At 37.1% G+C, this 16,633-nt stretch overlaps 1 protein-coding gene across 2 annotated transcripts in view; it reads right to left on the bottom strand.

The window, feature by feature from the left end:
* Positions 1–1,310: 1,310 nt before the first annotated feature.
* FAS (Fas cell surface death receptor) overlaps positions 1,311–16,633 on the bottom strand; it is a 29,454-nt gene continuing 14,131 nt past the window's right edge. For both annotated transcript variants that reach the window (XM_017867432.1, XM_017867427.1), the window contains exons 2-9: positions 13,699–13,864; positions 9,234–9,371; positions 8,073–8,181; positions 6,470–6,531; positions 6,254–6,316; positions 4,995–5,068; positions 3,723–3,744; positions 1,311–2,975 (exon numbers count right to left, since the gene is read on the bottom strand). In XM_017867432.1, the coding sequence (XP_017722921.1) occupies positions 2,644–2,975; positions 3,723–3,744; positions 4,995–5,068; positions 6,254–6,316; positions 6,470–6,531; positions 8,073–8,181; positions 9,234–9,371; positions 13,699–13,864 (966 nt within the window). In that variant the 3' untranslated portion in view covers positions 1,311–2,643. The remainder of the gene's footprint in view (positions 2,976–3,722; positions 3,745–4,994; positions 5,069–6,253; positions 6,317–6,469; positions 6,532–8,072; positions 8,182–9,233; positions 9,372–13,698; positions 13,865–16,633) is intronic.

Consider the following 16,633-nt stretch of genomic DNA (forward strand, 5'->3'; position numbering starts at 1 on the left):
AAAAAAAAAAAAAACAAAAACAAAAACAAAAACAAAAACAAAAACAAACAAACAAAAAAAACACCATCAGAGTGAACAGGCAACCTACAGAATGGGAGAAAATTTTTGCAATCTACTCATCTGACAAAGGGCTAACATCCAGAACCTACAGAGAACTCAAATAAATTTACAAGAAAAAACAAACACCCCATCAAAAAGTGGGCAAAGGATATGAACAGATACTTCTCAAAAGAAGACATTTATGCAGCCAACAGACACATGAAAAAATGCTCAGCATCACTGACCATCAGAGAAATGCAAATCAAAACCACAAGGAGATAGCATCTCACACCAGCTAGAATGGCGATCATTAAAAAGTCAGGGAACAACAGAGGATGTGGAGAAACAGAAACACTTTTACACTGTTGGTGGGATTGTAAGCTAGTTCAACCATTGTGGAAGACAGTGTAGCGATTCCTCAAGGATCTAGAACTAGAAATACCATGTGACCCAGCCATCCCATTACTGGGTATATACCCAAAGGATTATAAATCATGCTACTATAAAGACACATGTGCACGTATGTTTATTGTGGCACTATTCACAATAGCAAAGACTTAGAACCAACCCAAATGTCCATCAGTGACAGACTGGATTAAGAAAATGTGGCAAATATACACCATGGAATACTATGCAGCCATAAAAAAGGATGAGTTCATGTCCTTTGTAGGGACATAGATGCAGCTGGAAACCATCATTCTCAGGAAACTATTGCAAGAACAGAAAACCAAACACCACATGTTCTCACTCATAGGTGGGAATTGAACAATGAGAACACTTGGACACAGGAAGGGGAACATTACACATCGGGGCCTGTTGTCGGGTTGGGGTGGGGGTAGGGATAGCATTAGGAGATATCCCTAATGTAAATGATGAGTTAATGGGTGCAGCACACCAATATGGCACATGTATATGTATGTAACAAACCTGTACGTTGTGCACATGTACCCTAGAACATAAAGTATAATAAAATAATAATAATAATAAAACCTACCCCTTGAAATTTATACTTTCTTATCCACATTCCAGTATCTGGAATATGATGCTGTTTGACAAATAATCATGTGCTGTTTGGAAGAGGTCTTCTTGACAGTTGCAACTTATGGAAATAATTATTTACCTGCTAAAAGTGTTAAGGTTAAAAAGGAAGTACCTTCTAAGAAGCCGAAGAAGTATTAAAGATTCATAAACAAGTTATATTTAGCAGCATTTAGAGAAAAGGAACACAAAACCAAAAAGCAAGCCCCTACCAAAAAAGAGAAAACCAGAAATACCAAAAACATTACTATAATTAGGCATTTTACCTATATTTTATAATTCCAAACACAAGGGGCAAAAAAAATCCTCTATAAATGGAAGTTCTTTAGGTGGTTCTAGGTATCTGCTTCAGTTTTTAACTCTCTTCACAGTTTACATTTATAGAAATATAAATATTATTTCTTAAAATTCACATTTAATACAAACTTTCAAAAGTATTTAATTGTAGGATAGCAGCAATGAGAAGGCTTTTAAATCTAAGAACCTACAGGGCATGACAAGAGCAATTCCTAAATCCAGATAACGATTTTACCATTGCTATGTATAAGCTGCCATTTGTAGCAAGTTTTACATGTGACATTATTGAACATTTTGGGGAGTGGGGGAAAAATAAGAATCTACCTTATCATCTTTGATTGCAGACATGGGTTCATGACATGTCACAAAGCTACTTTCTCTGAGAGCAGTTAGTATCTCCAAACCAGGCTAGAATTTCTAAGGGCAGTCTTGCCTTTTGGTGGATTAAGTAATTTTTTGATGATACTTCCATGTTTGGGGGTACATTGGCCCATTAAGATGAGCACCAAGGAGAAAATGGAGAAGTGGCAAAGCTCTAGCAATACTCTGCTGCTCAAAATGCTTTTGACACCTGAGAAAGAAGTAGGTGGTTTTGAGCCGGTAAAATGCATACACATATATAATAGTAAAACACTATAATTTAATGTTTTCTATGTGAATTCACAATTGAAATATTGTATACTATGATACGATTAATCTGTGCAAAATTCTTTGAGGTAGAGCCTTATTTAAATTCTTCATTCGAATACATACACTTTACATAAATATGATCCTCTCAGAGTTGTAAACAAAGTTTAGAAATATGGTAAAATCTCTAGAATGATCAGAGGTAATTTAGAGGCAAAGTGGCCTGTTCAGTAACTGACATTTCAACAGAAGGTCATAGCTTCTTCTGTTGATTCATGGAATGGGGTTAGCCTGTGGATAGACATTTTTACTAATATACACCGATTACATTCATACTACAGAATCATATGTTAGATACCAGAAGATAATCTTAATCTTTCGTCCTCTGCATACACTCCTATTTGGGTACTTAGCATGCCACTGCATTTACTCTTGATGACATTTGTCTTCCCAACTAGATTTTAAACATCCTTGGAGGAAGAATCATGAGATATTAAAAATCTATAAATATGTTGGCTCTTCAGAGCTAATAAAGGATAAAATGTACCCAGTAAGAAACCAAGCAGTATTTACAGCCAGCTATTAAGAATCTTTTCAAACACTAACTGCATATACTCAGAACTGAATTTGTTGTTTTTTGCTCTAGACCAAGTTTTGGACTTCATTTCCGAAGTTCGAATTTTCTGTGTCACTAGTAATGTCATTGACGATGACAGTGTGAATTTGCTCTGCAAGAGTACAAAGATCGGCTATTTTTAGACCTTTAATCAATGTGTCACATGCATCTTTCTTTCCATGAAGTTGATACCAATTACGAAGCAGTTGAACTTTTTGTTCTGCTGTGTCTTGGACATTGTCATTCTTGATCTCATCTATTTTGGCTTCACTGACACCATTCTTTCGAACAAAGTCTCTAACTTGACTTAGTGTCATGCCTCCAGCGATAGTGGTGATATATTTACTCAAGTCAACATCTGAAAATAGAAAATAGTCTAAAATTTGTTTTCTAAATGAAATTCTCATTACTGAAAACCATGTTTATTTCTTTTTTTATAGTACTTCAGAATATAGCTAAGTCCTAAAGATCTGTGAAGGGCTGACTGGGGGAATACAGAAACAAAGCAATCTTGAGTTCTAACTCCAAATCCTGCCATGTACCCAGTAATTTGTTAAATAACCTGGGCACAATATATAACATTTCTGTGTCTTCTTTTCTCATTTATAAAATAAGAGGATTGGAAAAGATCATCTATAACATCTATCATGGATCCAATGATCAATGACCCACAAATCTAAAAGTATAAGCAAAGAGTTTATGATCATCTTATCCCTAAATCACAGATCAAAGAACAACTGAATGGAATCATGTATGTTCTTACAGAGTTGGGTACACTGATAATACCTGAGTCTACAGTGCACTTTAACCTCTAGATCCGTTTAGGCAGGAGTTCTGTAATACATCTAGCTGATTATGTAGGAGAAGTTTCTTAAGCCTCAGACTATTGTGTCCTATTGTTACTTGATTATTTTTATCTATGAGTATTCATTATAAATTTAAACAAATTGCTTGATAAATGCTTTATGCTGAGCAGGTAGAATTGTATGAGAAATAACAAGATCCCACAATATGTCACTGAAAGTAGCAACATTATTTTACTCTGAAATTGGCCTATTACTCTAAAGGAAGCCATCTCTATGAAATAAAACAATAAAAGCCTTACCAGATAAATTTATTGCTGTTTCCTAGAAAGCAAAAAATGGAAGCAGAGAAAGACAAATAAAAATATATCTTTAGCATATTCTAAACATAAACTTCTAATTTTCCTTAATTCGAAAAGAAGTACCATCAGTTGCTTGAAGTATAAAATTAGGAAGCTAGATTAAGTGATTAAGAAGCATACTTTTACCATTCAATTTTATTCTGAAAGGTTCCAGCCTTGCCAGAAACTAAGCAATATTGTCTCAGTTTTAAAGGCAAGAAACCTAAAGAATTCATAAAATAGGTTGAGGTTATTTTCATGTAGACTTATTAAACAATAAATATAACCACTCTAAACTTTTCTTCCCTGTAACTATTCTTATTTTAATACCAGAAAATGGCTCAAATTGAAATTTTTTTTTACCATATTAATTTAAAGAATCCTAACTCCCACTGAGCCCTGGCCCCAAATAAAATAATTCCATTAAGCGCAACAGGTTTCTTTTCTCGGTGTATTTCTTGCTATCTGAAATGTACTGATACCATGTTGGGAAAAGATATGGTGAGATATAAGGTTAACCAGCAACCAGAGAAAGTGAAGCCTTTATGACAAACTTTAAGAGCAATCTCTTTGCTCAGGCTTGGATACTGAACCCATGCCTGGTAAAGGCTGTTTCTCTGCAGGGATAACAACAACACGGAACATGGAGGTTGGCCATGTTCTTTTTTCAGCTCATTTTCAGCACACTCTCAATTCCCTCCTTTGTTGATTCTTACGGTTTTTGTGTAGAAGCCTACTTTTAAATTGGGTACCATATCATAATTCATCTGTGAGGCCCCTTTAACCTATGCATACACAAACACAAGCAATGTTTAAATAAAGAAAGTAACAGGCCAGATGTGATGGCTCACACCTATAATCCCAGCACTTTGGGAGGCTGAGGCAGAAGGATTGCTTGAGGCCAAAAGTTTGAGACCAGCCTGGGCAACAAAGTGAACCCTGTCTCTATAAAACATTAAAAAAAAATTAACCTGGCATGGTGGTGCATGCCTGTAGTCCCAGGGTCCCAGCTAAGGCAGGAGGTTCACTTGAGCCCAGGAGTTAGAGGCTGCAGTGAGCCATGACTGCACCACTGCATTCCAGCCTGGGCTATGGAGCAAGACTCCATCTCAAACAAAATGAAACAAACAAACAAGAAACAAAAAAGTAAAAGGAAGTAACAAAAAGCCAAATCACTAATTTCTCTATTTTTTTTTTTTTTCAAGGAAAGCTGATACCTATTTCAATACCTACAGGATTTAAGGTTGTAGATTCATGAGGACCTTGGTTTTCCTTTCTGTGCTTTCTGCATGCTTTCTTTCTCACCACTGAAAGAACAAAGACATTTTATCAAACTCAGGTCTCAGCCTTGTAGAATGCATGTGAGAACTTACTTTCATACTAAGAGAAGTATAAGAAGGGAAAAGGAGAAATTCATAGAAACTTAAAAGTGGCCAAACACCACAGGAGGCAGCTGATTTTGAAACTTCCGTAGCACTAAGTCAACTGTTCTAGTGAAAGGACATATCTTAATTAGTCATCTAATTACCACAAACTGGCCTAGCATGGAGATGGTTTTTGACTTATATGGTAAGCACCACTCCCTGTCCAGCAAAGATGTGGACGGCAAGACTATGGCAGGACACAGAAGCTGCAGGAGAAGCAAGTTAACATCAATTTGCTATGGATGCCCAGAAATTGAAATACGCACACAAATAACTCAAGTATACATACTCAATAGGTGTATGCATTAACGTCAACGTGAGATAGAAGAATCTGTATGTCTCTGAGCACAATTACAGTGTTTAAATATCCCAAATGTATTTTCAGCTAAACAACTGCTAATGGCAAGGCAAACTTTCTTCTTCAACTGAACTGAAGAAACAGAGAATTGTTCCGACAGAGAAGGGAAAATTGGATATTACTAAGTTACCAAAAGTTGGTGTGACCCTGTAGTTGATGAATGACTTAAAGAGATTTTTCTAGACTAATTATGATTATACTTAATTTTGGCTTTTCTACTGACTCTACCGAGTCACCTTTGTATAACATGTGTTCCCATAGTATTTTAAGTTAAGGAGGAGAAATAATTTAAAACAAGCCATTAGGCCAAGGAAGAGGAGGCAGAGAAGTACAAGTTTTTTAACCGTTCCCTGCAATGTGTTTCTTGGGAATGCCTTTGCTTCTTGTGTTCTCTTTTTGCATAGGGAGATCTCAATGAATAGTGAAGAATTACTTCTGATTTTTGGCCAACTCCACTGCTGCAGAGAACCCTTGTTCATAGGAAGGATTAGAATACCACTCAATGCCCCAAAACCGTTGCTCAGAAACTAGCTGAGGGATAATTTCATTTGTTCTTATCTATCAGCTCTCAAGGCTGCATTCGGAGGCAAGAAGTTAACAATACATAAATCTACCAAACTGGTAGTTTTTATAGGTAAGAATAAGGCAAATCTTTGTGAACTACTTCCCAAGTTATTTCAATCTGCAGTTTGAACAAAGCAAGAACTTACCATAAACAATTGGTGGAATTAGGAGAAGAAGAAGACACAACCACAGCAAATTAGATCTGGAATCTGTAGGTTGGAACATTGGACATTTTATATGAAAATAAGCAATCTTTAAGATTAAACAAAGGACTCTCAAATAATCAAGAGTTACTGGTTTTTCTTCACATCTTTTCATGGGGATGAGGGAAAGGAGAATATAACCGTCAAAAACATAATTACCTTCCTCTTTGCACTTGGTGTTGCTGGTGAGTGTGCATTCCTTGATGATTCCATGTTTACATCTAGAAAACAAAATACAGGGGAAATTCAAAAGCCTGGCAGAATGATTCCTTGATCATTTTCAATGGCATGTTATAAATTAGGGGCCATTTTATTCGTCTTTGCATCTCTGGCAAACATATTCCCTCAAATATTTCTAGATTAGTATCTAAAGCAGGCACAAGTTGATATAATTTGGATGGCTGGATGAAAAATATCATAAGGAATGACTCTGTTTTAAGATTTCAAGAGTTAAAGGAAGATAGGAAAATAGTGACACACAAGAGAGATGAAGTAGACACAAAAATAAACTTAAACCTGGTAATAAACTGAACACGTAAATCCTACAGCTTAAACTAGCTCTTAACTGCCAATAGTAATTCCAAAAAATTCCCATAGCCGAGAAAATGGTCAGGTGATAGCCATGCCCATGATGCCGCTCAGAGAGGGTACTCAGCTGGCCCTTAGAGGCTGCTACTTTTAGCATATGGTGGTGATCAGGAGACTCAAGAGGTTCATATATGATTTCTTTCAGACAGACAGACATTCACAGTCAGGTTGTCTGAGTTCACAGCCTCTGCCTGTTACCTGACTAGGTGAGCTTGGGAAGTCAGACTGTCATGAGCCTATTATCTCATCAATAACATGGAAGTAATATTATCTATTTCAAAAGGTTATGATGAGAAGAAAATTAAATCAAGATTATGAAATATTTGGAACTACTATTATTGTTATTATTTTACTAAGTCAGTTGCTTCCCCAGTGCCTACCTAGCCTGTCATCATAGGGGCATTCTCAGACACTTGGGGCCAGGAGAGAGCCTGGGACAACTGTACATAAAATTTTCCTAGCAAATAAAACATAAAGCATCATGTCCTTAATTCTTAAGCCTATTAGCTTCCCAAGATGAATTACAAGCCAGGTTCTCTAATTTTGGGTCAAAACCAACTTCTTTAGCCTGAAAGACAAGGCCCTTCATGATTCAGCCCTGACCCCTTCTTAGTCTTTCCTACACTCCAGCCATGTACTCTGTTTTCCTGCACTTCCTTTGTCTCTTTGCAGCTGCTGTTCCCCTGCCTATAATGTGCATTCCTTCCATGTGCACCTGTTAATGCTCTTTCTTTTCTTTCTTCAAGACTCAAGCCATGAGACACATTCAGGTCTTCACCTCCATCTCCTCAGGCAGAGCTGAAAAGTTTTCCTGTATAATTTGTAACACCTGGAACATAAGTCTCTTCTGATGCTATTCTCATGCTGTTGAAACACAATAGCCATTGCTTTTCTTGACTACAATAATAGTAGTTCCAAATATTTCATAATCTTCTGGACTGATAGCTTGATGCCAGGCATGTGTCTGGCTCACATCTTTAGTTTAAGTGGCCAGCAAAGTGTCACCTACACAGGAAGTGTTCACTAATGTTTAAACGAGCAGTCATCTAGTTGCTTGGTGGCAAAGCAAGACTAGAACTCTAATTCTTAACTCGCAGTCAGTGTTACTTCCCTAGGAAAATGATAACTCTCATGTTATATCTAGTGGTTTAATCAGAGAAAGACTACAACTTACTTGGTGCAAGGGTCACAGTGTTCACATACAGCAGAGTTACAAAAAAAATTTGGTTTACATCTGCACTTGGTATTCTGGGTCCGGGTGCAGTTTATTTCCACTTCTAAGCCTAGAAAATCAGTTTGGAAACTATTAGTTATAGCGGCTAATTAAAAGTGGACTATGAAAATGGTGGGCAGGAGCTGGATGGATTCTTGAGATCCACTGCTTATATCAACAGTCACAGCACGACACCAGTAATACAGCTGGTGTTTAAACACGGAACAGGAAACCCCAGGTTGAAATGGCCAGCAATCATTTAGCAGACAAACCAAGACAAACCTCGCCATTGCTTAGATGTCTCCCCTGTTCCTCTAGTCTCTAGACTGAACACTCAATGGGTGACTTGGGGACTGGCAGCATCAGCATCACCTGGAAGCTTGTTAAAAATGTAGAATGTTAGGCTTTACCCTAGATTTACTCAATCAAGCCAATACCAAGGCCCTCACTCAGAGACTCTGATGTAATTGCCTTGAGGTGGGACCTAAACATGAAACATTTTTAGTAGCTCCCAAAGCAATTCTAATGCACTGCCAGGGATGAGAAACACTGCTTTATGGGCTGAATAGGCAGGGGAAAAGCTTTATGTCCAGGGGTTTCTCCATGTCAAACAAAACTAGAAATACTTGTACTATATTTTAATCTGGGCCCTTAGAATACATTGGGATATCCATGAAAATTCAGGTCCCCAGCTGGAGTTATCAGAACAACTAAATCTCCAAAGAAATGGGGAGCATTCCTACCCAACTGTTGGATTTCTGTGTCCTTGTATCTGCAGGCTTCTGAGCTTTTTCTGGTCATGAACAAGCACTATTATACAAGCATAAGTCAAGGCCAGAAACAAAATAATTTCTGAGGTTTTGATTTGAGCTGATGACCCCTGTCCTAGGGTTCATATTTAGTCATTCTCCTATATCTGGAAGAATTGCCTAGACTTACTCATAAAGGTCTAGACCAGTAATTAGCTCGGTACCTGGTCCTGTGGTACCCTAGCTACCTGTCCTTCCCTTTCCTATGTGTCAACATAGCACCACAGTAGGCCCCAATTTCAAATTGTCTTATAAATGGTTCTACATGGAATTCCAAGACTGATCTCTTTCAATTGCTTTTTAACACTCTTACCATGTCCTTCGTCACACAATCTGCATCTTCTGCATTTGGAAGAAAAATGGTCTTTGTCTGTGTACTCCTTCCCTTCTTGGCAGGGCACGCAGTCTGGTTCATCCCCATTGACTGTGCAGTCCCTAGCTTTCCTTTTGCCTGCCCAAGGGAAAAAGGAGCAAGTGTATGAACAGGACACGGGCAGGTAACAGGGTGGGAAGTATGCAGGGATGATAGACAATAAAACTCTTCTAAAACACACGGGGAGCGGGGTAGGCTAATGATATATAAATACAATGGGGGAGAAGATTATTGTAAAAGTCATGTCAAGAGCCAGGAAGTCTCCCAAGACAAAAGCTAAAAGAGTGACTGAAGCCCATAGAAATAGGATGATTAGCAACAGGAGCATACAAAACAAAGGAAGGTTAGAATGACAAAGTGCACTGCACGAAATGCCTTTGCCAACAACCAACTTCCTTGGAGAAAGGGGAGAGGTTGGTGGGTATATATTCAGAGTGGGGATAGCTGTTACTGGCCACTGAGGTTATCAAACTGACTCACATTGCTCTGACTTTTCATTTAACTTTCCAAAGTCCACAAACCCTGATAAGAAATAGTGTAATAAGGAAAAGAACATTTGAAGTTTTAAAGGCCTTGGTCAAATCTTGAAGAGCTATAAAATCTTTAACAGTGTTGTTTTCGCCAAGCCTAAATTTCATCCTGCGTATGACAGAGATAGTAATATTTCCCTTGCATTGCTGTCAGAACTGCACTCGGTCTGCCTAGTGAGCACGACAGTTCTCTTTGTTCTTCCCTTTCTATCACTTTTTCGTCAAAAGACAGGGTACGTACTGATGAGTTTTGAGAAGCATTAACATATTTATACCAAAATTTATTATCTATCAGGCTTGTTATCTTAAAACAAATAATTTTAAATAATATACACTATTTGCATTAATTTACTTTAAAAATAAAGTGAGTCACTGTATTGCTATTAGTAAGCACCATGCAATGTGTTCTCTTAAAAAATTCATTTATCTGATAGGTATTTATTAAATGTCTATTAAGTGCTAGGAACTTTTTAGAAGTTTGATATTATGCAGGAAATAAGATAAAGCCTTCATCACCAAAGACTTCACCTTCTCAGGATGCAGGTAGACAATATACAAATAAATATATTGATATCAAGTGCTAAAAAATGCTAGAAAAAGAAAGCTAGATGAAGGTAAGGGAATAGAGAATGAAGACGAAAGTGACAGAAAATACCAAGAGAAGTGTCTCAGAAAAACATTACTAGTGACTCTAATTGTTAATGGTATAACTAGTTTTAAAAAAAATAAGCAGTTTAATCTGCTCTGCTCACCTATACAGCAAAATTAATTTCTGCTGTGTTTCCTAGGAACATGAATTCCTTAATAACTTCATATATTCTTTTTTATTCTTTTTGATAAAACAAAATATTTACTACATGAGCAAATTATGACATGTAAATATATATGCTATTTTAGTAAGTAAAGACAATAGTCTGTCAATAGAAAAAAGACAAACTGGAGATTCCCAGAACAAAATTCAAAAATAGTGCATAGGGCTATATAACATTGTAGCAATATTTAAAGAAAACACAGCCCAAGTCCAAGTATAATTTTATTTTTTGCTAATGGTATTTTACTGGTCTCTGAATGAATTGGTCTCTTTAATAAATTATCTTGCAGAATGTGCCTAGCACAACATCCTTGGTATAATGGAGATACAATAAACCACAGGTTCTTTGGTTCCGCCAAAGTATGAAAACAAAATTTATTAAAATAAGAAAATAAGTAGCTGTTTTATTGAAAATCAGATTTTAAAATACATTTTTTAGTATAATGGTACATATGCTTATTACAGAAATGTTGGAAAAGGCAGGAAAGTATAATAAGAACTTATGTATTAGGCCGGGCACAGTGGCTCATGCCTGTAATCCCAGCAGGTTGGGAGGCCAAGGCAGGCAGATCACCTGAGGTCAGAAGTTTGAGACCAGACTGACCAACATGGCAAAAACCCGTCTCTATTAAAAATACAAAAAATTAGCCTGGCGTCGTGGTGTGCTCCTGTAGTCCCAGCTACTTGGGAGGCTGAGGCTGTAGAATTGCTTGAACCCAGAAGGTAGAGGTTGTAGTGAGCCGAGGTCATGCCACTGCACTTCAGCCTGGACTACAGAGTGAGACTCCATCTCAAAAAAACAAACAAACAAAAGACTATATATCAACAATCTTGAGATACTGCCTGTTATTTTGTTGCATTCCTACGCATATAAATACATACATACATGTATATACATGAGCATACACATAACAGGTATGTGTGTATATATATGTATAATGTGTATATATGAAATATGTAGGCAGTATACCACAGAATCCTTCTTATTGAATATGATGATGTAGGGAGGACTTCTTTGATCATTTAATCAAAAATGTCAATTTACATAGGAAAAATTTACATAGGAAATAATTTAAAATACTGTAAATATTTTATTTTAATTTATAAAATATAACTTTATAATCATTTGACAATTTTGTGATATAGAAGTTATTAGAATCCCAGGTTCTTTCTTTCTTAAGTCACATCCATAATGCATCACCTATAATTTCCTGTTTGTCTGTTTTCTCTTCCTTTCTTTGTTTTATTCTCCCCCCTGCCTCCCTTCCTTTTGATGAAATGAAAACATAAACATACCAATAATCTGTATGAATGGCTTTAGAGATTTTGTGATTTTCCTACCACTTAACTTTTATTTTCCCTTACAAAATTCATCAACAACATTTTAGCAGCTCATCTTTACTAAATTCTCCAAAGCACTGAACCTAATTTTCATAGAAATAAAATCTGTCTTTTCTCTGTATTTGCATTTCATTAATTTATACAATATTCAATCAAATTACATAAGAATATCACAACACCAATGAGCGTAAACAGATTTGGAAGCAACTTAAATATTGATAAGCCTAAAATCCAACAAGAGGGAATTGAAGTGGGAAGAGTATTTAACATGGTTGGATGCCATCCAGGATATTTTCTAGAGGAATCAGGGAGAATCAGTTAATCCAGCCAGATCAGTTGGAAATCACTTAAGAAGATTTATATAATTGAGGATTATGTTAGAAATGTATCAGAAAATATGACTTTGTTTGATACATACTATTTCAGTCTTTAAATATTCCAAAATTTACCTAAGGAATCCCACATCATATTGATAAAGAAATATCATGCATGCAATATTTTCCTTTATTTTTGATTACTTTCTCAAGGTATTTTCTTAAAATTTAATTGCTATCTTAGCGAGTATAAACATTTTTAAATTTTTGACGCATATATCCAAATGTCTTTCTTAAAAGTTTATAACAATTTACTTCACTTCTTAAATGAAAATAGAACAAAGCAAAACCAAAAAAGCAATAGATAAAATCCTTGATAGTTTGATGTGCAAAGCATATTTTGTTCATTTTAATTTGCATTTTAGGTTTTAAAATTATGAACAAAGATTTCAATTCATAGGGCAAATTAATTGTGCTTAGCAAGTCATAATAAAGCCAGGAAGCCATTCTTTATTTGTGTCGGAGAAGATTTAAGTGTAAATGGATTTAAGTAAAATGGGTTGGGTTACAGGGGAGATTTTTCCATAAGGGTTATTAAAATCTGGACAGGAAGCATACGGAGACTGGTAGAATCTTTTCACAAACAGGACCCATCATGTTTTGCAGCTTGAGTGCTGGAAGCCTGGGAGGCCAACCATGAAACCTACTACAGTCCTTTTCTTGTTCTACTAATCTATCACATGAACCCATGTGCTATTTTCCTTTTTTTGACTCTACTCAAAGTTGAAGAAATGTTTGCACAATTGCATTTTGCTTAGCTTTTAATTTACCAGTGTTTGAAGGATTTCTCATCTGAAATTAGTTTGCCATTCAAAGTATTGATTTAAAAAAAAAAGCTGTTGGTTTCTGCCTGTTGCTTTTCTTATTCATCTAGTTATTCAGCTGCAAAATGCAAATATATTTTGCAGGCTTCAGTGCCAGGACAGCTTTCTTAGAGACCTTCTGATTGAAGGGAAGTGCTGAGACATATCCCTTAAGAGTAGAAGTCTCTTGCTTTCAGAGTTCCACTATTGTTATGATAGATGCTAATCAGTTTTGGCATGATAAGCTTTCATATTCACAAATGAGTCATTTTCGCTTAGGAGAAAAATGGAGCCAAATAGACCAATCTTCTCATTTCAGAGTTGCATGTCACTTGTAAATTAAATTTATCCATAACCACATCAAATAAGCGTGCTAAATATAAATAAAACTCATCTTTGGAAAATAATTTCATAGTTGTTTTTCTCACAGTTATGCTATATAATACAGGAGAACCAAAAGCTGTAAAATTATTATAGCCATGATTACTATGTGCTACTCCTAACTGTGACTTTCACTGTAATCTCTGGATATTTTGTGTAATATACCTGGAGGACAGGGGTTATGGCAGAATTGGCCCTCGTGATGCAGGCCTTCCAAGTTCTGAGTCTCAATTGTAGTAACGATCTTCCTCAATTCAAATCCATTGGAGCTGATATCAGTCACTTGGGCATTAACACATTTGGACAATAATGTAGCAACAGAGGTAAGAACCTGTAAAATAAAAGCATGAAGAGAATTTTATTGATTTCTGAAGTAACATGGTAAACAAGTTTTATTGATTTCTGAAGTAAGTAACATGGTAAACAAGTGCAATCTGCCCAAAATTGGCAGTATCGGCTGTGCACAGGCAAAGCCAACGTGAGGGCTCTGTTGTCTTTCAGATTTCTCTCCGAGAAAGCAGCAGGTCACCTGTATAGCAGTTCAGACCTCAGGTTCTTCAAACCACACTAGAAACAGCACCATGGATGATAGAAACCAGGTGTTCTAACGTGAACAGGGCCTCCCACTTATTGCCCTGTGTTTGTGGGCAAAATCAATTACATTCTCCAAGTCTCAGTTTCTTTATCTATAAGCTGAAATAACCTCTTCCGCATAGGTTTGTTGTGAAAATAAGTGGAGTAATGCACTTAAAGCTGTTAGCACAGAACTTGGCACATAACAAATACATGCCCAATAAGTGTGCTATTTTTATTATTAAAGTTTCAGTGAGGGGGAGCATAGTGGAGGAGGAAAGAGAAAGTTCAAAACAACTGTGGTTTGAATCCCAGGTCTGCCACCAAAGATGAATATCCGAGAAAGACAGAGAGAGAGAGAGAGAGCGAGGCCCCCATGGGTATAGTGAGTGCCCTGCCCTCCTTGATATACTAATTTCACGCAATATTTAGGAGACAGTATTATTGGGGGAGCACAACTCCTGGTTTAAATCGCCAAGTACTCAGGTGACAGACTACACAGAGTGCGAGAAATGATTTGTCCAAAAATTCAGTTAAGAGTGGCTAACAAGAGACTCAGAGCCAGGACTTCTGGCCCAAATCTGGGCTGTTTCATATTTGTAGAATAGTTTCCTAAATATTTTACTCCACCTAGGCATGCAAACAACTCCATTTGTTTATAGACAATTATTGGCAAGAAGCCTGCAAAGAACCTTCAAAACAAATGGATGCTGGGGAAAGGGGAGGTGTTTGGCAGGAATTTGCTAAGAATCAGAAGTCAGCCTGAAGACCTCCAGTCTGGGAAAACTGTAGCAAGACCCCTAAAGCCAGGGCTCTTGCTGGCAGGGAAGGCAAAACTTGCCAGCCCCGCCCAGAAGCTTGGGAAGAAGCTGAGTTTGCATTTCCCTCCCTCCACTTTCGGCAATGAATTTCTCAGAACAGCCGTGACCATGATTGTAACCTCTGGCAGGGGTGAGGAAATGGAATGCATAGACAAATAGTTAGAAGCTGGAAGTCATCCTATGCTAGAATCTGTGCATTCCCTTTGAATCTCTCAGAAACAAGGACACATGAAATTTGTTCTTTGTATCCCATGACAAGAAACTGAGAGAACAATTGGATATTCACCCATTGCCTGCAGCATCAGTGAGGAAGAATTACTTTTCATAGCCAACCAGGTTACAGAGTAGAAGAAATGATGCAAGAATTAGCAGACACAGAAGATAATGACTGACGCCCTGCCCCAGCACCACGCCAGTCTAAAAGGATCTCCACACTTTCTCAGGAATGGTCAGCCCCGGATCTAGCATGGCAGTTACAAATAGAGCAACAGCTCAGTGACTGAATTAAACTAACTACTGGAAGAGATATAGACCCCCATTCAGGCTTATTCCAGTGTCAGTTTGGCAAATGGATTTGAAAAGGAACCAAAAGAAGAAGAAAAAAACCCCCAAAAACAAAATAAAAGTATATTACCGTCTTACCCCCTGTTTTTACTGAAGTTCAAAGCAAACAGGAAAAGACTTTTAAAGAGCAGCAAAAAAAAAAAAAAAAAAAGCATTCAGCGGTGAGAAATGACAGCCCTCAGCATGGCAAGAATGAGTAGACAGATGCCTGGAACAGTCAGTGAGAATTCTCAATTTTGAGCACAGCATCAGACTGCAAACAGTTTGTTGTGACAGAGAGAGGCAAAAGCAAGCTTTACAGTCATCACCGTGAAGAGAGTTTTACTTTGGTGTTTTTTGTTTGTTTGTTTTGTTTTGTTTTTGTGGGTTTTTTTTTTTTTTTTTCAGATGGAATCTTATTCTGTCACCCAGGCTGGAGTGCAGTGGCACAATCTAGATCTCGGCTCACTGCAACCTCTGCCTCCAGCATTCAAGTGATTCTCCTGCCTCAGCCTCCGGAGTAGGTGGGATTACAGGAATGCACCACTATGATGGCTAATTTTTTGTATTTTTAGTATAGATGGCATTTCACCATGTTGGCTAGGCTGCTCTCAAACTGCTGACCTCAGAAGATCCTCCCGCCTCGGCTTCCCAAAGTGCTGGGATTACAGGCATGAGCCATCACACCCGGCCAAGAGGATTTTACCTCTAGGCAAAGCCCCACAGGAGAATTTCTTCAATATGACCATTGTGCTCAGCTACTGCAGAAAAAAATGCCCTCTTGATGAGGGGGTATAACGGTGGTCCAGAAAATTCAACACTAGAAGGTTAGGGATTAAGAAATTTAAAAGCGAAAGAAAAGAAGGACATTTCAAGAAAAAAAATTTCAGCAGTATATTATCTTTTAACACACAGAAATTTTAATGGTGCTTATTTCTAGTTGCTAAGACTATTTTTTTCATTTTGCTTAACTCATCTTTTCTTGATAACGCATATGTGTTTGTTGTATAATAAAAAAATTTAAAAGGTAGCAGGGTTGTGTTGAGCCTAAAGATCTATACTGATTTATCATAATCACCTGTGTTATTATTTTTTAGTAAAATGGAAAATCAGGGTAATAATGGTAGTAAATCTATAACAGCAACTTAGTATTCGAAAGGTGG

The sequence above is a fragment of the Rhinopithecus bieti genome, unplaced genomic scaffold (genome assembly GCF_001698545.2).
Source record: "Rhinopithecus bieti isolate Rb0 unplaced genomic scaffold, ASM169854v2 scaffold_53, whole genome shotgun sequence".
Lineage (NCBI taxonomy): Eukaryota > Metazoa > Chordata > Mammalia > Primates > Cercopithecidae > Rhinopithecus > Rhinopithecus bieti.